Source organism: Hakea prostrata, chromosome 4 (genome assembly GCF_041222555.1).
Source record: "Hakea prostrata isolate BN-2017 chromosome 4, UWA_Hpros_2, whole genome shotgun sequence".
Lineage (NCBI taxonomy): Eukaryota > Viridiplantae > Streptophyta > Magnoliopsida > Proteales > Proteaceae > Hakea > Hakea prostrata.
In genome coordinates, this window is record NC_142603.1 from 43,874,978 (window position 1) to 43,891,188 (window position 16,211).

General features: G+C 39.4%; 1 protein-coding gene and 1 long non-coding RNA gene across 2 annotated transcripts; both read left to right on the top strand.

Moving 5' to 3' along the window:
- The first annotated feature begins 2,223 nt into the window (after positions 1–2,223).
- LOC149019009 (uncharacterized) lies at positions 2,224–15,057 on the top strand. The gene is made up of 3 exons (XR_016173007.1): positions 2,224–2,840; positions 11,456–11,503; positions 14,395–15,057. It is a non-coding gene; the product is annotated as an uncharacterized LOC149019009 (long non-coding RNA).
- LOC149019010 (pentatricopeptide repeat-containing protein At3g14730-like) lies at positions 2,839–5,874 on the top strand. Its single transcript, XM_089153101.1, has one exon. The coding sequence runs from the start codon at positions 4,248–4,250 to the stop codon at positions 5,259–5,261; it is 1,014 nt and encodes a 337-aa protein (XP_089009227.1). The 5' UTR covers positions 2,839–4,247; the 3' UTR covers positions 5,262–5,874.
- Positions 15,058–16,211: the final 1,154 nt, after the last annotated feature.

The window sequence follows — 16,211 nt, forward strand, 5'->3', positions numbered from 1 at the left end:
TGCAACCAGAAATTGTAAATTAAGATTTAAGAGGAAAAAAATGTGTCTTTGATCCAAAAATTATGAAAATTTTATCATTGGTATCTATAATTTAAATTTAATTTAAAACATATCTCTTGATTTTGTAGTTCAAGCAGCTGATCGAAAATTTTCATTAAAAGAATAATCTTTTTCAAAAATCTGCGTAACTTAATTATGCTTGAGGAAAGGAACACGTGTCGTAACTCGTAAGCATACTATTACACGGTTGGAAGTATATGAGTTTGGATCCTCTGCTTGGAAGGATTATCCCAATGAACACCCTAATGAGTTGAATTACGTGTGACATTTTAATCCGAAGGTTTCAATAAATTTAATGGATGTCTTTAGATTAGAATGTTTCAGACGGCTGAATCTTATAAATCATTAGGCACTCACAAGGAGATTCTCTCCAAGGATGTTGGAATTGTAAATTTATTTTTAAATTATAAGATTCAAAATATTTTTTTGTGTTCTACTATGAAGGGTTTGAGGTAATGTTATTCCTTATTTAGATACCTAAATAACCAATGGGTAATCTATGGAAAGTCTTGTTTGAATGGCTAACAAACAAGACTTAAGGGAAAAGACATGATCTGAGAGGTATGTTTTAGAGATACCCTTTATAGGTGTCTCTTCCTCTTTTATATAAAGAGAAGAGTTGATCCCTAGTAACTCTAACAATTTTAACACGAATATTAATATCTTGATTTTCTATTAAGATATGAGTGTTTTTTATGAGTTTGTGAGTACTACCTTCGGACGTTCTTTGCAAATAGATTCCATTGGGGTGCATACCATTGGAACTAAGGAGTTGTTGTATCTTGGAGGTGAGGGCGCCTTGGTCAAACCCGTGGGCACTATAGGGGGCATTCAAATACCTTAAGGAAAAGTACTAATATGTACGCTTCAACTCACCATGATCGAATTCTTCTTGTTGTTATCATATTGTTTCCTCGATGACATACGGATGCTTGGTGATGTCATCAATTTCTTTTTCACTTCAACAAAGACTTGGATGTCTCTCCGAATCAGATAAGTTCTATTTCATCAATTCTATAGTCTTATACTTGCTGCCCATTTAATGATTTCTAACAAAGGAGAGAAGCCAAATATAAAAATATGTATTCTTTTAATCTTTGCATGTCCAAAAGTCAACTGTTTCAGATTTTTTATGGGAATGAAGGAATTGAAGTTGAACAGCAATAGACAGGTTCACCTTTCATTGAACCTCAAGGTGTTGGTTCAATTGAAAAAGACTAATACCTCATAGTGTGAAGTCTTGTGTTTTTTATTTTACTCCGAGAGAAGCCAACTCTGTGGCTCATTCCTTGGCTCAGGAAGCCCTAGAGCTTGAGACAACATTGGTTTGGCATAATTCCACTGTCTGGCTGAAGGAGAATGTTCCTTAGTTAGAGCTTGTGTCTCCTACTTAATCTAGTTTTTTTTTTTAAAAAAAGAAAAGAAAGAGTTATTCATTGATTTCTCAACGAATTTGAATTTACCCAAAAAAATAAAAATTTAAGGTGCACATAAATTGGTTTGCACGAATCTCATTCCTAAAGAAATTAAAAGACATGCCTATTTCTTTTTGAGTCATCATTAACAGTAATAGCGACTAAGGGCCCACAAGTCCAAGGGGGAGGGGGAAGGTGTGGTAATGATGAAAGTTCGAATCCTTGACTTTCTTGAATTTACTACCTTTAGACAAGAATATGCCACTAGTGTGCTCAAAATACACCCATGGCAGGTCTATTTCAACCTCTATCTCTCACATGCTGATAAGGGTGTCAATTCGGTATGGTACGGCAAGGTATCGAATTTCAAACCCTCATATCATAATCATACCATACTGAATTTATACAGTACGGTATAAAAAAAATATTTTTAAAAACGGTTTGGTACTGTTTCGGGTATAAAATCGGTATGAGAAAAATGGTACGGTTCGATATATGATACGGTATAATTTTGGTATGAACGAAACCCATTCTTCTAATCTTCTTCACTTACAACCAAAGAATGTTTATATTATTGGTTGTGTAATATGGTGTTCTAGTTAATATTTTAACTATTCAGATTCACAATATATGAAGAAGAACAATAAACTATAATATTCTTCACATAGAATACTTTAATCTAATCTTTCTAAATTTAAAGTCTATTTTTTCTCTTCTCTTAACAATTAGGCTCAATCCAAGAGTGATGTCAAGATGGACTGGAGCAACTTTGTGCTTAAAACGAGGAAGAGGCTAGAATAGCTTAAAGAGTGGAAACCGGCCATTTTTTATTAGTGAAATCCAATAGATTTTTGGATGAATTGACTCAGCCGATCAGCGTTGGAAGACATTTGAGTATCGCGCGTTTCAAATTTTAAAACCCTAATTCTGTATAGGGCTTTGGATCTGAGTTTCATCCGGAGGCTTGTACATGTTAGTAGTTAGAACTGGAGATGTTAAAAATCTGATCGAACGTGAGATTCTTATGCACAGGTAGAAAAAGAAAAAGGCTTAAATCCGTTGGCTTTTTCCCTCTTTTTGGGTAAAGCCGTAAAGGCCAATTCAGATTGATGTAAATTGAATACGAATTTGGTTCGATTCGGGCCGAGACATGGGTAAAATCTCAGCTTCTAATCCTCAATGCCGCTGGAATTCTACTGCCACAAAGCTGCATCAATTTTTCAATGCTTACCTGAGGAAGGATTTGATGTTCGTTGGAGTCGGAATTCATTGGAGGTTGAAAAGGCTTTTGGAAGATTCTTGCTGCAATCTCAGTCCATGTAGCATGCCTAACGAAATCTGAGTTGGAAAATCTTCGGTTTTCAGGTGAGTTACACCTTGTAGATACCTGGGCTTTGTGTTGATTTGTTAAATAGAGCCTCGCCTGACTAGCTTGGAAATCTTAGGTCTGACGTTTGTGTCTTCTTTGTTCCTTTTCCGTTTAGATTTCACCTTCATTTGGCATTCCATGAGTTTCTCATTTCGTTATCAGTCTAAATATTCTATAGCTAGAGCTTCTTTGCTCGATCGTCGTCCCACTATTCCAAGAAGATTTTGTTATTCAAACTCGAGCGAAAAAAGTCTTGACTCGAATGGGTTTAATCGATACAGGGTTTCTGAACTTGTGAGGAAACAAAATTGGTGTGACTTAGGAAACCGAGTTAGAGAGACAAATCCCAACAGATTTCTGCTTCTCTTGTTTGAATCAGAAGCAGAACCAGAGATCGTTCTTAGGTACATCAGGTGGTCAGAGAAAGAATTTGGACTTTCTTCAAAGGCCTATTTGAATTAGAGATCTGAAAAGGCACCCGTTTTCTTCTCCTTGGCATTATGCCAATAATGATCTTCGTCCTCCTTCCCAGTAGGTTAGCTAAGAAAGCTCCTCGCCTACGTAACTTTTCTTTTTCAACAGCCATGTTAGCGGCAAAGGAATCTCCCTCAAATCTAAGCCGTTACGTTACCTACCTTCAATCCTGTGCCCTCAACAATAACCTTACTAAAGGAAAAGAAATCCATTCATGTTTAGTTGTAACCGGTTTGCTAAGCTCCCCCTTCTTTGTTACTAGCTTGATTAATATGTATTCCAAATGCAATCAACTGGATGATGCACTTTCCATCTTTAATGGGGCCCATGATCAGAATATCTTTGCTTGGAATGCCATCATTTCTGGGTTCGTTACTAATGGGCATTCTCGAAGTGCATTTGAATTTTACGAGAGAATGAGGCTGGAAGGTGTAGTCCCTGACAAGTACACGTTCCCTTGTCTCATCAAGGCTTGTTCTGACCTCTCGGAGGTTGTGGAAGTAAAGAAGATTCATTGTGGCTTATTCAAGGTTGGACTAGAAAGCAATGATTTTGTTTCCAGTGCCCTGATCAATGTCTATTTGAAATTTAATTTCATTCAGGAAGCACAACAACTGTTCGAAGAATTGACTGAAAGAGATGTTGTGTTATGGAATTCAATGTTAATTGGGTATTCTCAGATTGGGGAGGTCAACTTGGCTTTGCAAGTTTTTGAGAGGATGGGGAAAGAGGGGTTTATGCACAGTAATTTCACACTCACTGGGATATTATCAGTATTTGCCATGATTGGTGATCTTGACAATGGGAGAGTTGTTCATGGATATGCAGTGAAAATTGGGTGTGAATCAGAGATTGTTGTGGAAAACTCATTGATTGACATGTATGGAAAATGTAAATGCATTTCAGAAGCACTTCTAGTTTTTTAGACGATGGTTGAGAGGGATGTATTCTCCTGGAACTCGATCATTTCAGTTCATGAGCAGTGTGGTGATCATGATAAGACCCTCTGGCTTTTTGATAAGATGCAAAAAGCTGGGGTTCGGCCAGATACCATCACAATCACTTCTGTCCTTCCTGCTTGCTCCAATTTGGCTGCACTGATGCGTGGTCGGGAGATTCATGGGTACATGATTGTTAATGGGCTAACAAAAGATAACTATGGTGAGGACATTTTTGATGTGTACATTGACAATGCGGTCCTAGACATGTACACGAAATGTGGGAGCTTGAGGGATGCTTGTGTGTTTTTTGACAAGATGAAGAAGAGGGATGTTGCATCATGGAACATCATGATCATGGGTTATGGCCTGCATGGGTTTGGTGATGAAGCTTTAAATGTATTCCTGCACATGGGTGAGTCCAGTGTGAAGCCAGACGAAGTCTCCTTCATTTATGTCCTGTCTGCATGCAGTCATGCAGGCCTAGTAGATGAAGGATGCAATATCCTAGCTCACATGGAGGAGCATCATGGCGTAGTTCCTACCGTTGAACATTATGCCTGTGTGGTTGACATGCTGGGTCGAGCTGGGCGGCTCAATGAAGTTTATGAGTTGGCCTTGGGGATGCCAATTGAACCCAACCCAGTAGTGTGGAGGGCATTTCTAGCTTCATGTCGGCTTCATGGCAACAAAAAACTGGCTGAGTTCGCGTTGCAACAGTTGTTAGAGCTGGAGCCAGAGCACTGCAGGAGCTATGTGCTGATGTCCAATATCTATGGAACCATAGGCTGGTATGAGGAGGTATCAGACATTAGAGACAAGATGAGAGAAAGAAATGTTAGGAAGACACCAGGGTGCAGCTGGGTTGAGCTGAAGAGTGGTGTGCATGTGTTTGTGACAGCAGATCGAACCCATGCTGAATGTGATTGTATTTATGAGGAATTGGGAAGATTGTATGGGCATCTATATGAATCTGGATATGTACCAGATGCTATGCATGCATAAATATTACTCAAAATTATTTCATTCTTCAATGTGAATATAGGTTCTAAATTAGTTTTTTTTTAACTTCTCATCTTATGTGATCAACCAAATTTTCCTTGGAATTGATTTGACCAGTGAAATTAATGGTCAATGAGGCATGCATCTCAGGCATATGGCAGTTCAAAGTTCATGGTGTGCACCTCTGAACTTCAGGACTGGCTCAGCCCATCACTCAAGCACACTACTCAGTGTGCCCGGGGATTTAATCTTTTGTAAATTATTTTGATATTTGATGTTTCAAATTCTGAAGAATGTATCTTGAAATGCATCTCATATCGTGGGTGCAAAAGTGCACACTTGAAGTCATCTAAAGTTCAATATTGTAGTTACAGGGAAGCTAACAATATCTCATTAATCAAGTAGAGAGATCAGCAGAGTATTGGAGCTGTTAGTTTTCAAATATGCCCATACAAATTAACTAAAACTGTTATTGCATCCTCTAATATGATCCTCTACTGAATAAGTAAATATTCGTGAGAGATGTGGGCTATAAGGTCTTCTTTTCGGATGTATTTTAATCTTTTATTTTATTGAGGAGCTTTCTAAGGAAATACATTTCCTTTGTTTTTTTTTTTTTTTCTCCATTCATCTAGCATCTTTGTGTTTTTAGGCGAGAGATGAACTTGAACATCTTCTGGATGATGACAATAATATGGCCGAGATGTAATTTACAGAAAAGCTTGTCAGTTGACCATTGAATTAGACATGGATTCGATTAACTTACTTGAAGAAAGGTGATAATAGTAATCTACTTATAAAGAAAATTCAAATCAATCATTCACCAGAAATAGTTATTTAGATTATCATTGTTCTAATATTAGGTGCTTCGAGCAATACCTATGTGTACAATCGACTATATCCCTACCATGTTAACGCATACAATAGATTATCTTTCTAGCAATCACTGTAACCTGCATTTGTTGAGGGACATTTGAATTGAAAAGAGTTCATTTTCAGCTCTACCGTGTAATTGTGCTGATGCCGAAAGTCAAAACAGATTCAAGAACATCCAAAGCATAGATGCTTCCTCTTCATGAAGGGAAATTTTGCAGGCAGCAATGATGTATGACATAGTGTTAAGTTACACAGTTAGGCATCATCAGTAAGCTGTTAGTTTTCATATATGCTTCCTCCTTTTAGGAACATGACTCATTCAGTTTCTGAATTTTTCCTAGGTTTTAGGGTTTGATGCATATAGGCTTGATTTTATATTTGGATGGATTTTACTGGTGTATATGGGCTCTGGGTAGGTTCTGAAGTTGGGGTTTTACAAACCAAAAATAGGGTTTTGGCTTAGAAGGTAAGATGGCAACAGCAGCTAGCAATTTGATTTAAGTCATTAACATAATCAGTTTTGCCATATCCACATCCTTATACAGAGCCATTAGGCTTCGTCCATCACCTAAATACTAGAGGAAAACTAATTTGAAATAACACAAGACCCAATGTTCCCAAGGTAAATCATGGGAAAGGTGTGGGGGTCCTTATTAAATGCTAATTACCATGTTATATGCTCAAGTAATCACTTGACATTAAAAAAACCAACCAAATCTGACTTACATTGAACCAGAACTGAACTGATTCAATCTCCAATCGTAAAGTGAACTAATTTCATACTTGGCCTAAATATGGTATTCTAGGCTCATCAGATGTGCCTATTACAAACTGAATTCATGTGGCCAAAAGCTCAACACCTATGTGACCAAACCTTGGATGTATACCTTTGAAAACAAGCCTGTCGCAAAGATGAATCTGCATCATTCTATTTCTTCTTCGAGTGAGTGTACTCCTTGAGAGGGAGAAACCCGAAACGGGGACCACAAAGGGCACAGACGAAACGCCACGACGGAAGAAGAAAGGAAGCAGCACGAACGATTACAGCATGAAGCAGAAAGGAGAAAAAACACGAAAGCCGGAGCCAACAAACAAGAACAATAGGGAACAAGGGGAGGGGACGGCACCATAATACAAAGAATGCAGACTATAGAAACAAAGAAAAAAGAACACCAACAAACAGATTCAACAAGGAACAACAATAACAATGTAAGGGAGTCAAGAAGTTTTGTTTTAAACAAATAAGAGAAGTATAGGAGAGAAATGTACCCGACTGGCGCAAAACGGGGAGAAAGCACGGAACAAAATAATGAAAGAAAATATTTTGAAGAAGTGGGACCTAGGAAAGGAGAAAAAAATGAAGTAAGGCGATCCTAGGAAAGAGAGAGGGAGAGAGGGGAGAAGAAAAGAAACAGAGAAGGGAAGGAGACTAACGAAGACAACAGACTAACAAAGAAGGAAGAGAAAAAAAAAAAAAAAAAAAAGAACCGTGGGGGGAAGAAGAAGAAGATTCCAAGAAAGAAACAGGTCTTTTTAGAAAAAAAAAAGAGTAGATCGGAGGAGAGCAAGGAGAAGAGGGGAAATAAAGGGAAAGGAGGGAGAAAACACGGGAGAGAAGAGAAAACGCCGCGAGGAGAGAGAGAGAGAGAGAGGAGAGAGCGCGGGTCAATCTTTCTTCATTCAAATGCCAAAAACGAATGATACAAGGTTTAAATAAAAGAATGATTCCTCACAACCCTACATGTTTAATCCCAAAAAACCCCAACAAGTGATATATAACCCAAACCAAAAACAAAAGGGCCCAACAGACAGGCAGCCCATAAAGACAACAAGAAATCAAAATATTTAAATAGAAACTACTCCAACCCACAAGACTAAGAAAAATAACAGACAAAGAGGGGGCCACGCCACCACAGAGGGGGAGACCACGCGGCGGCGGAACCGAAGCGAGCCACAATCCCGACGAAGAACACCTCGGGAAAAAGGGAGTACCAGCGGGGCAAGAGAGCCGCCACGACCAAGTGCGATCTCAAGATGCCCCCACCAAACAGGAAGAACCCGAGGAACCCACAAGAACCAAGCCACGTTGTGAAAAGGTAAGGGGGAGTAGAGGGAGGAGGGGCACGGGGGTCACAAAGACAAAGGAAGGGGAAGGTCACGGATAGAAAAGCAAAGAGGAGGCCGGAAGGGGACAAGGTCCTCACAGAAAATATGTGATTCCCAGTAGTGGAGATTAAGAAAAGGCAAGCTCATCTGAACCAAAGGCGCCACGAGCAGTAGGGCACCTAGGAAGGGGAAAACACCAGTCTCCCGAAACGGGGATGCACATCAGCGGACAAGATCATACCGGGTAGTTGTCTATACGATGTAAATCGGATATGTGCGCGAAAGACTCGGCGATGGGGAAGTCCAGAGCTGGACACGGGGAATAAGGTCTAAGGAGCCGGGGGTATCCGACAAACCCAAAGGTGACGACGGTGGCGGTTCAGAGCTAATAGGCAAACGGCGGTAGGACCGGTCCCAACAGTAAGGTACTCTCCAAAGACAAGAACAAATTCCCTAGACCATTAACAAAATGGAGTGTGATGTGTATCGGATTACGGAGGCAACTAGAGCATAAACAACTGACTCTTACACAACTCAATTTCTGCGATTTAGTATGCCAAGTGTTTAGAGCAAGTTTGATGGTGGCCTATGCTCACAACAGCTCGGGGCGCAGGGGTCAACGGATCTTTTCCCTTTATATTCAAAGATACGGATGTTAGATTTCCATAGGTAGTGACATCCCTATCATATAACATGGTCTCCCAGAATGATGTGAGCAACATCCATCTCAAGACATCACACACACACATCCTCAAACAGCAAAATGTAAGGGAACTAAACACCAAGGGTACGGGGATAGTAGCGATCGACCAAGCAACCTTGTACGGTTGGGGTGGGCTCGGTGAGCCCCATGAAAAACACTTTGAGCAATTACATCAGAGCTACCACATCATGGCGACTGACAGTCTTACCGATGGAAAGTGTAGGTAAAAAAATATTAGCCGGCCAATCATCAAATCTGGGTTGGAACCAACAACGCACAACCCAAGCAGACCCAATACCAACAAGATCCCACGGATAGCCACGGCAGGTCCAACCGGGCCGATCGCACGACAAACCACAGGGCCCCCAACATAAAGGCAAGGGCACCCAGCAACAGCCCAAACCGGCAGAAACCGGAGCGGCCAGCCAGGGGGAGTCCCAAAAGCCACCCGTATCAATGGGGTGTGGATTAACGGGGCGGAAAGGTAGGTAGGGTAATCCAAAACAGATCTCGGGCGAAAGCACGAGGAAAAGTCAAAGACGCTCAAGTCTAGAGCAATCCAAAGGCGAGGGACACCGCACAAGGGGGGCAAGTGGACCGGAACGGAGTAAGTCCAAAAAACCAGAAAGGGCTCAACATCCAGAGACGCCAACAAGCAGAAGGCCAAACTCCAAGAACCGCAGGGTGCACACAACAAACAGCCAAGGTGATAGGTAAGAACTCCAAGCCCGCATCTCAACCCAAGGGCGGCTCAAGTCAGAGCCGGACGAACTGCCAAAAACGGGCAGCCCAGAAGCAACAGCAAACCTAAAGCGAACCTCTCCGACAAAAAAAACAAAGAGCCAGTCTAATCCAACTAGTAAGACGCATCAGGCCATCAAAGATGGGGCCCACCGACACCTCCAAACGAACCTCACAGGGGCAAGAGCACAGCTCAAGGTGCAGATGCAAGGACCAAGATGCCACGGCCCACGACCAGCCACTCCCAACCGGAAAACCCAGCACAAGACCCAAGGCGGTGGTCAAAGGGAGGTCCACGGAGCACCAGGTCCAGGCGAGAAGTCCAGCGCCGCGTCCCCATGGCGTAAGCGGCAAGGGTCGAACAACACAGGCCGAAGGGGGGCGGGCGGGGGGAAAGAGGGAATGGCAAGATCTCCAGTGGAGCAGAGCAAGGTCGGGCAAGGGCACGATGAAAAAGGAAAGCCACGGGACACCAACACAGCGACCAAAGACACCAAAAAAACCACAACAACAACCAAACCAAAAGCCAGCAGACGACACCAAACCGAACCAAAAGAAGAGAAACCCAGAAACAGGGGACCACAAAGGGCACAGACCAGAAAACGCACGACAGAAGAAAGAAAGGAACAGCAGAACGATTACATGCAGAAGACAAAAGAGAGAAATAAAACGAAAGCGGAAGCACAACAAACAAGAACAAAGGAAACAAGGGAGGGGAGCACCAAAACAAAGAAGCAAGACATTAAGAAACTAAAGAAAAATAGAAATCAACAAATCAGACAACAAGGAACAACAAAACAAGAAAGGGAGTCAAGAAGGAAACAAAAAGAGAAGAAGGAGAGAAAGACGAGGGCAAAAGAGAAAGCACAGGAACAAAAAAAGAAAGAAAAAAAGAAGGGGAACCAGAAAGGAGAAAAAAACGAAGAAGACAGGAAAGAGAGAGGGAAAGAGAGAGGGAGAGAAAGAAAAAAACAAAAGAAGGAAAGACAAAAAAAAAAACAAAGAAGAAGAAAGAAAAAAAAAAAGAAGGGAAGAAGAAGAAGACAAGAAAGAAAAGGAAAAAAAAGAGAGACGAGAGAGAGCAAGGAGAAGTAAGGAAAAAAGAAAGAAGAGAAAAACGAGAGAGAAGAGAAAAAGGGAGAGAGAGAGAGAGAGAGAGAGAGAGAGAGAGAGAGAGCAGGGACCAAACAAACCAAAAGAAAAAAGAAAAAAAGAAGAAAACCACAGTAACCAAAAAACAAAAGGAAAAACCCAAACAAAAAAAAAAGGCCCAAAAAAAAAAAAAAAAAATAAAGAAACAACCCAAAGAAGAAAAAAAAGGGGACACCAAAGGCGGTGTTGTGGGGATGCTCGTGTTTCAGTTTATCTACATCTCTAATGCATTGGATGGAATTGGAACATCACATCATATATTTTTAGCTTTTCATAAGATTTATTAGTTCTCTCTTTGGAAGTTTAGTGCCACTTATAAATCTGTGATGATGGCATTTCAAGCATCTTGATTCATCTGGTGCTTTCCAGCACTGTTGTTTGGCTCACTGCTGATCCATCTGTAGTCATTTTCTCATACAATTGAGAAGCATTGGCCAATTCACATGCATATATGTCATGTAGTGAGATACAATTTGTCATTTGGTTAGTAGTTTCATATACTTTCTCTATTATGTGTGGTCCATAGAGTGAATGTGTTATTAGTATGAAGCTTCTTATGTTTTAGATTTGTTATATTGTATTATAGGATACTTACTTTTGGGGGGAAATGTACATGCAGGTGAGCATTTACCTGTCTGTTAAAGCACCGGTGGAGTTCTCAACTCAGGTAGGTCCATTCTTGGAATATAGAATTCTATCCTTGTTGCTAAATTTCTTTCCTGGCTTTCTAGAGTTCTGCTTCATAGAATCTAACAATTGTGTTCTTGAATTCCATGTGTCTGTTTTACTCCAATTTTGCTGTTGATATATGTAGGTAGGTTTGCAATTTAACTGATTAAAACAAAAAAGAAAGTTTACCCTTTTACAAGTTCAAATCTAGAGGGAAATGAATCCATGACCCTTGACCATGCGGCCTGTGTGGCCTCAGCAAACAAAAGAAGATTTGAGGGTGTGGGATTGAACCAGATTTCTGTTTGTTGATTCAAAATGCTTGTGTTAATCATGAATAAAGTTGGGACTCACATAATTTCCTAGTAATTCTTATCAGTTATTTCAGCTCTCTTTGGTTTAGTTTAAATTTATGATTATTTTATTATAAATATAAATAGATGTATTTGGTGTAACTTATCACCCTTGTTTTTTTAAAAATAAATAAATTGATTTAGCATTAATATATAAGTAGATCAAGGGTTATTTATATGATTTATCACCACAAACTATTTATTTTTGTTTATGTGGGTACCATTAATGAACATGCATGTGCAGGATTATTACTTAAGTAGGGATGATATGGTAAAATTACCAAAACTTAGAACCAAACCTTGTGCCTTGTGTTCCTCTCTCACCGACCTCCACCTTGCTCCTATCGCCACTTCTATAATAGTGTAAGGATATCAAAACTAGCCCAAACCAATAAAAGCAAACCAAAATCAAAACAAAAGCTAATGTATATTGATAAAATACACCGAAAATGAACCCAAAAACAAACTGATGATACATAAGGGCCTGTTTGGTTATATGAATCCAGAGATTTCAAATCTCTGGATTCATGAATGTGAGATTTACACATGTTTAGTTGTGAAAATCCCTGGATTCATGAAATCTAGAGATTCATCTTTTTACACTAAAAACGTGAATCTGTAGATTTATGGGTATGAGGTGAAATCCAGAGATTTTATCTCTACTATAAAAATATTAAACATTTTTGTATTCACAAAAATTATAGATGAATCCATAGATTTCATCCATATGTTCAGTTAACAAAACAGTTAAATTTTATGAATTATGACTCCATAGATTTGAAATTTCTAGATATTTGAAATCTTCAGCCTCATGTAACCAAACAGGCCCTAATATATTATTCACCCAAAACCAACTGATGATACATAATATTCTGAATGACCTGTAAATCACAAATCCATTTAAGTGAGATGAACCCTACACAAACCCAAACGTAGATGAACCAAACCGGAACTGAATCAACCCCAAAGATTCAAGACCATGGAGAAAGAAGACGTGCGACCTGCTGTCATTCATTCGCTACACTCGGAGCATGCATTCGTCAACTGAAACTGCTCCCATTTTCTGCCTTGGCTTCTAATGTGCATCTTCTTCCTCTTGCATTTCTATGGTCTGTTTGAAGCTTTAAATGGTTTCCATCTTTCGCCTGACATCATGAACATCATTATTTTTAAACTCCAAAGCATCTGAATTACAACTCAAGCTTATAAAATTGAGTGGACTTCTTCCTCTTCTGCACTTCATCAGAAATATAATTGTTTTTGGACTTCAAAACATGAGTTACAACTTACGACTCAACCTTATAAAATCAAATGGACCGACATCATTTCCATTGTGATTAAGAAAAAAAAACTGCAAGTAAAATAAATTCTGTTTTGATTACTGAACTGAATTCAGTTGAGAATTTTGAAGACCGATAGTAATCAATCCTACGTAAGAGCTTGGACTTTCGAAGTACATCTTGGTAATCCAAATTGAAGGGTTACAATGCCAGAACAAGTTAACGGAGCAGAATGAATGCAATTGCACATTAGAAATCTCAAATTTTTGAATCTCTTCTCTGCCAAAATGAACCATTTCAGACATTTCTGATCTATATACCAAATTTCCAATAGTGGGGAACCCAAAGGTGGTAGTAGCCAGGCCAACAACAGAAGCGCCGCTGGTAGTGGTGGAAGTTTGAATTGAAAGCTCATCTCTAGACATCATCTCTCATTGGTGGTTCATTCAACTTGGATTTATCCTGGTTCTTTCACTTAACTGGAGAAATTTTCCACATGACCATTTCAACGGTTGAGATCTAACCTTGCACATGGTGCAATTTCAACGTTGAGAAGCACGGCACCAGAGTCTTAGAGGCTGGACAGAACCACAATCCTACCACGAACTACAATCTATGGCTTGGTCCTTATCTTGTGTGTTTTATATTCCTTACAGAGCTGGGAAGCTTATTTTATGTGACCTGAAAAGGGTGAAACAAGCAAGGTGTAGAGTGTAATGGTTTCCAGGCAGATTTTATTAGTCAACTTTATGGCCACTTAAATTCTCCTTTTCTTGTATGGATCCAGGGATGTTGATAGTGGAAGTATGAAGGACCATATGTCTATTGGTTTGTTTTCCTTTCATAGTGTGAATTTGTTTTGGGGATATGGAGGGTGGGGGGCTGGAGTGGGAGAGTATATAAGTGGAAGCTGTTTCTGATGTTTGTAGTTAGTGTAACATTGTCTTCTTTGCTAGGGGAATCAGAGCAGTAAAACATCTGGTATGAGTTTTAGGGTTGCAATCTGCTTTGTGTTTATCCCTGTTTGGTTGGGTTTGGTCAACTGTAGGTGCCTGGCTTTTAGTGATGCCATCTCCATGGCCCTGTTTTCGACCCCCTGCCTCCCAAAAAAAAAAATAAAAAAGGCCCATGGCACTGTTATGGATTTCATTGCACTAGTGAAATTTTATGTTCATTATGTAGAAACTTGTCCTGTAGATATGAGTGTTTTATTAACGGATATGTTTACCCATCTTGTGTTGCTTTGGGTGCCACAGGTTACCTCTGGCGATTACATTTTGTGGAATACTTTGGGAAGATGCCCAGTTGCTGCACTTCCAAAAATATAGGGTTGAATGGAGAGTAGAAAGCAAAAGGAGACTCCTGTGCTACTTGGAAGGATTTGTGTTGATTGATGAAATGTCCTCGCTTCAGAAACAAGAGTGTAGTTTCTATCTATAGCTTGAAGCATGTATTGCAGCAGGTTCAAAAACCATGCGGACGAGGAGATCTCATGTGGTTCTTTTCCTATCATAAAAAGGCCAGACTCAGTTCAATCTTGAAATAATAGAATTAGAGAAGGCCATCATAATGTGTGTGCATCATGTATCAATGGGTAATTCAAAGCCTTTTGGCATACAATTTTGTGTGATTGGTTGGTATTAGCAGCAAGGGCATGCTGAGAGACATGGGAATTAGTGATACCTCGCGGAGAAGATATGGCTCTGTTTCATTTAATTTGGATTCTTTCTTGCTTGCTCAATTTCTCTTGGTGTCAGAGTCAATCTTTTGGTCCTTCATGCGGGGTTCTCTCTTTACATCATTTCCCTTAGGTGGAGACCATACTGTTGAGTTGGGGTGCAAATTTGTTTAAAATTGTTTACAGCATACAACAATTATCTTATAGAGACAACAAAACTCAAACCAACACCTGAATAATTTCTCAGGCTTTGCGTAGGTGGAACACTGGATCAGAGCCATCTCTTGCTTTTCCGCTTTTGCTCACCACCACCTCATCCTTACTTCCTCAAGGTAGAGGAAGAAGATATCTCTTTGTGACTACAGATTGTATGCATTTTGGTTTATATCATACCATATGGACCCAGATTTCTAACACCAGCTGCTGGATTAAAGCTATTTATGGATAAGTTTTCAGAAGGTATGAAATTTATGGTGAAATATAGGGTATAATTCTATGCGAGATTTTTTTTTTCCTTTTTCTTTTGGAGCAGAGGCTATGAGATCTGTTTTGGCTCAGCTAATTTATTGCCAATTTAAGGATCGCCTTCCGATCAACTCATAGGTTGCTTTAATACCATTAGATATGTAGTCTGAGGAAAGAAGAAGAAAAAAAATCTGTTTTCAACCAGAGTATACTTTCCCAAAAATTTCTATCAAAGACGAACGAAAAAGAGGCGAGCAAGTACATTTGCAAGTGCATATGATATATAAAAAAAGTATCTATCATGCCTCAATAATCGTGTGAATTATACCAACCAGTGGATTTCTTACTCGTTAAAGGTCAAGATGGTGAGAACCACCAATTTATTTAAATCTTAGAGCAAAATTGCATTGGCACTCAAAAATGGTGGTCTCAAAGCATTGACACCCCATTTTATGTCTTAAAAACATAGAGACCCTAAAAGTGAATTTTTATTAGATATATTTATTCAATTTGTCACTGAAAATTTTTCAGACATTGTTTATTATACGGATATTTTTTTAAATAAATAGTGATTTAATTGTTTTCACTGACAAATTGGACAAATATATCCAATGAAAATCCAATTTTGAGGTCTCTATGCTTAGCATAAAGTGGGGGTGTCAGTGCTTTGAGGCATCTATTTTGGGATCTTAGTGCAATTTGCTCTAAATCTTATCTTAAAAGACAAAATGGTCATTTTATAAAAAGTTGAACCCACAATTAATACTTTCCACAAAATTCTTTCTTTTTTTTTTCTTCTCGCTCACCCCACTACACATGGGGGCCTACAATTTTTTTTCCTACTCTACCTTTGCAAACAAATCGCAGCCTATAATTGTGAAATGGTGATTTATGCTCTAAATGATCAAAACCAATTTCTTAACTAGATAA

Coding starts and splice junctions, on each gene's coding strand:
- LOC149019010 (XM_089153101.1), top strand. CDS start 4,248: ATGGTTGAGAGGGATGTATTCTCCTGGAACTCGATCATTTCAGTTCAT.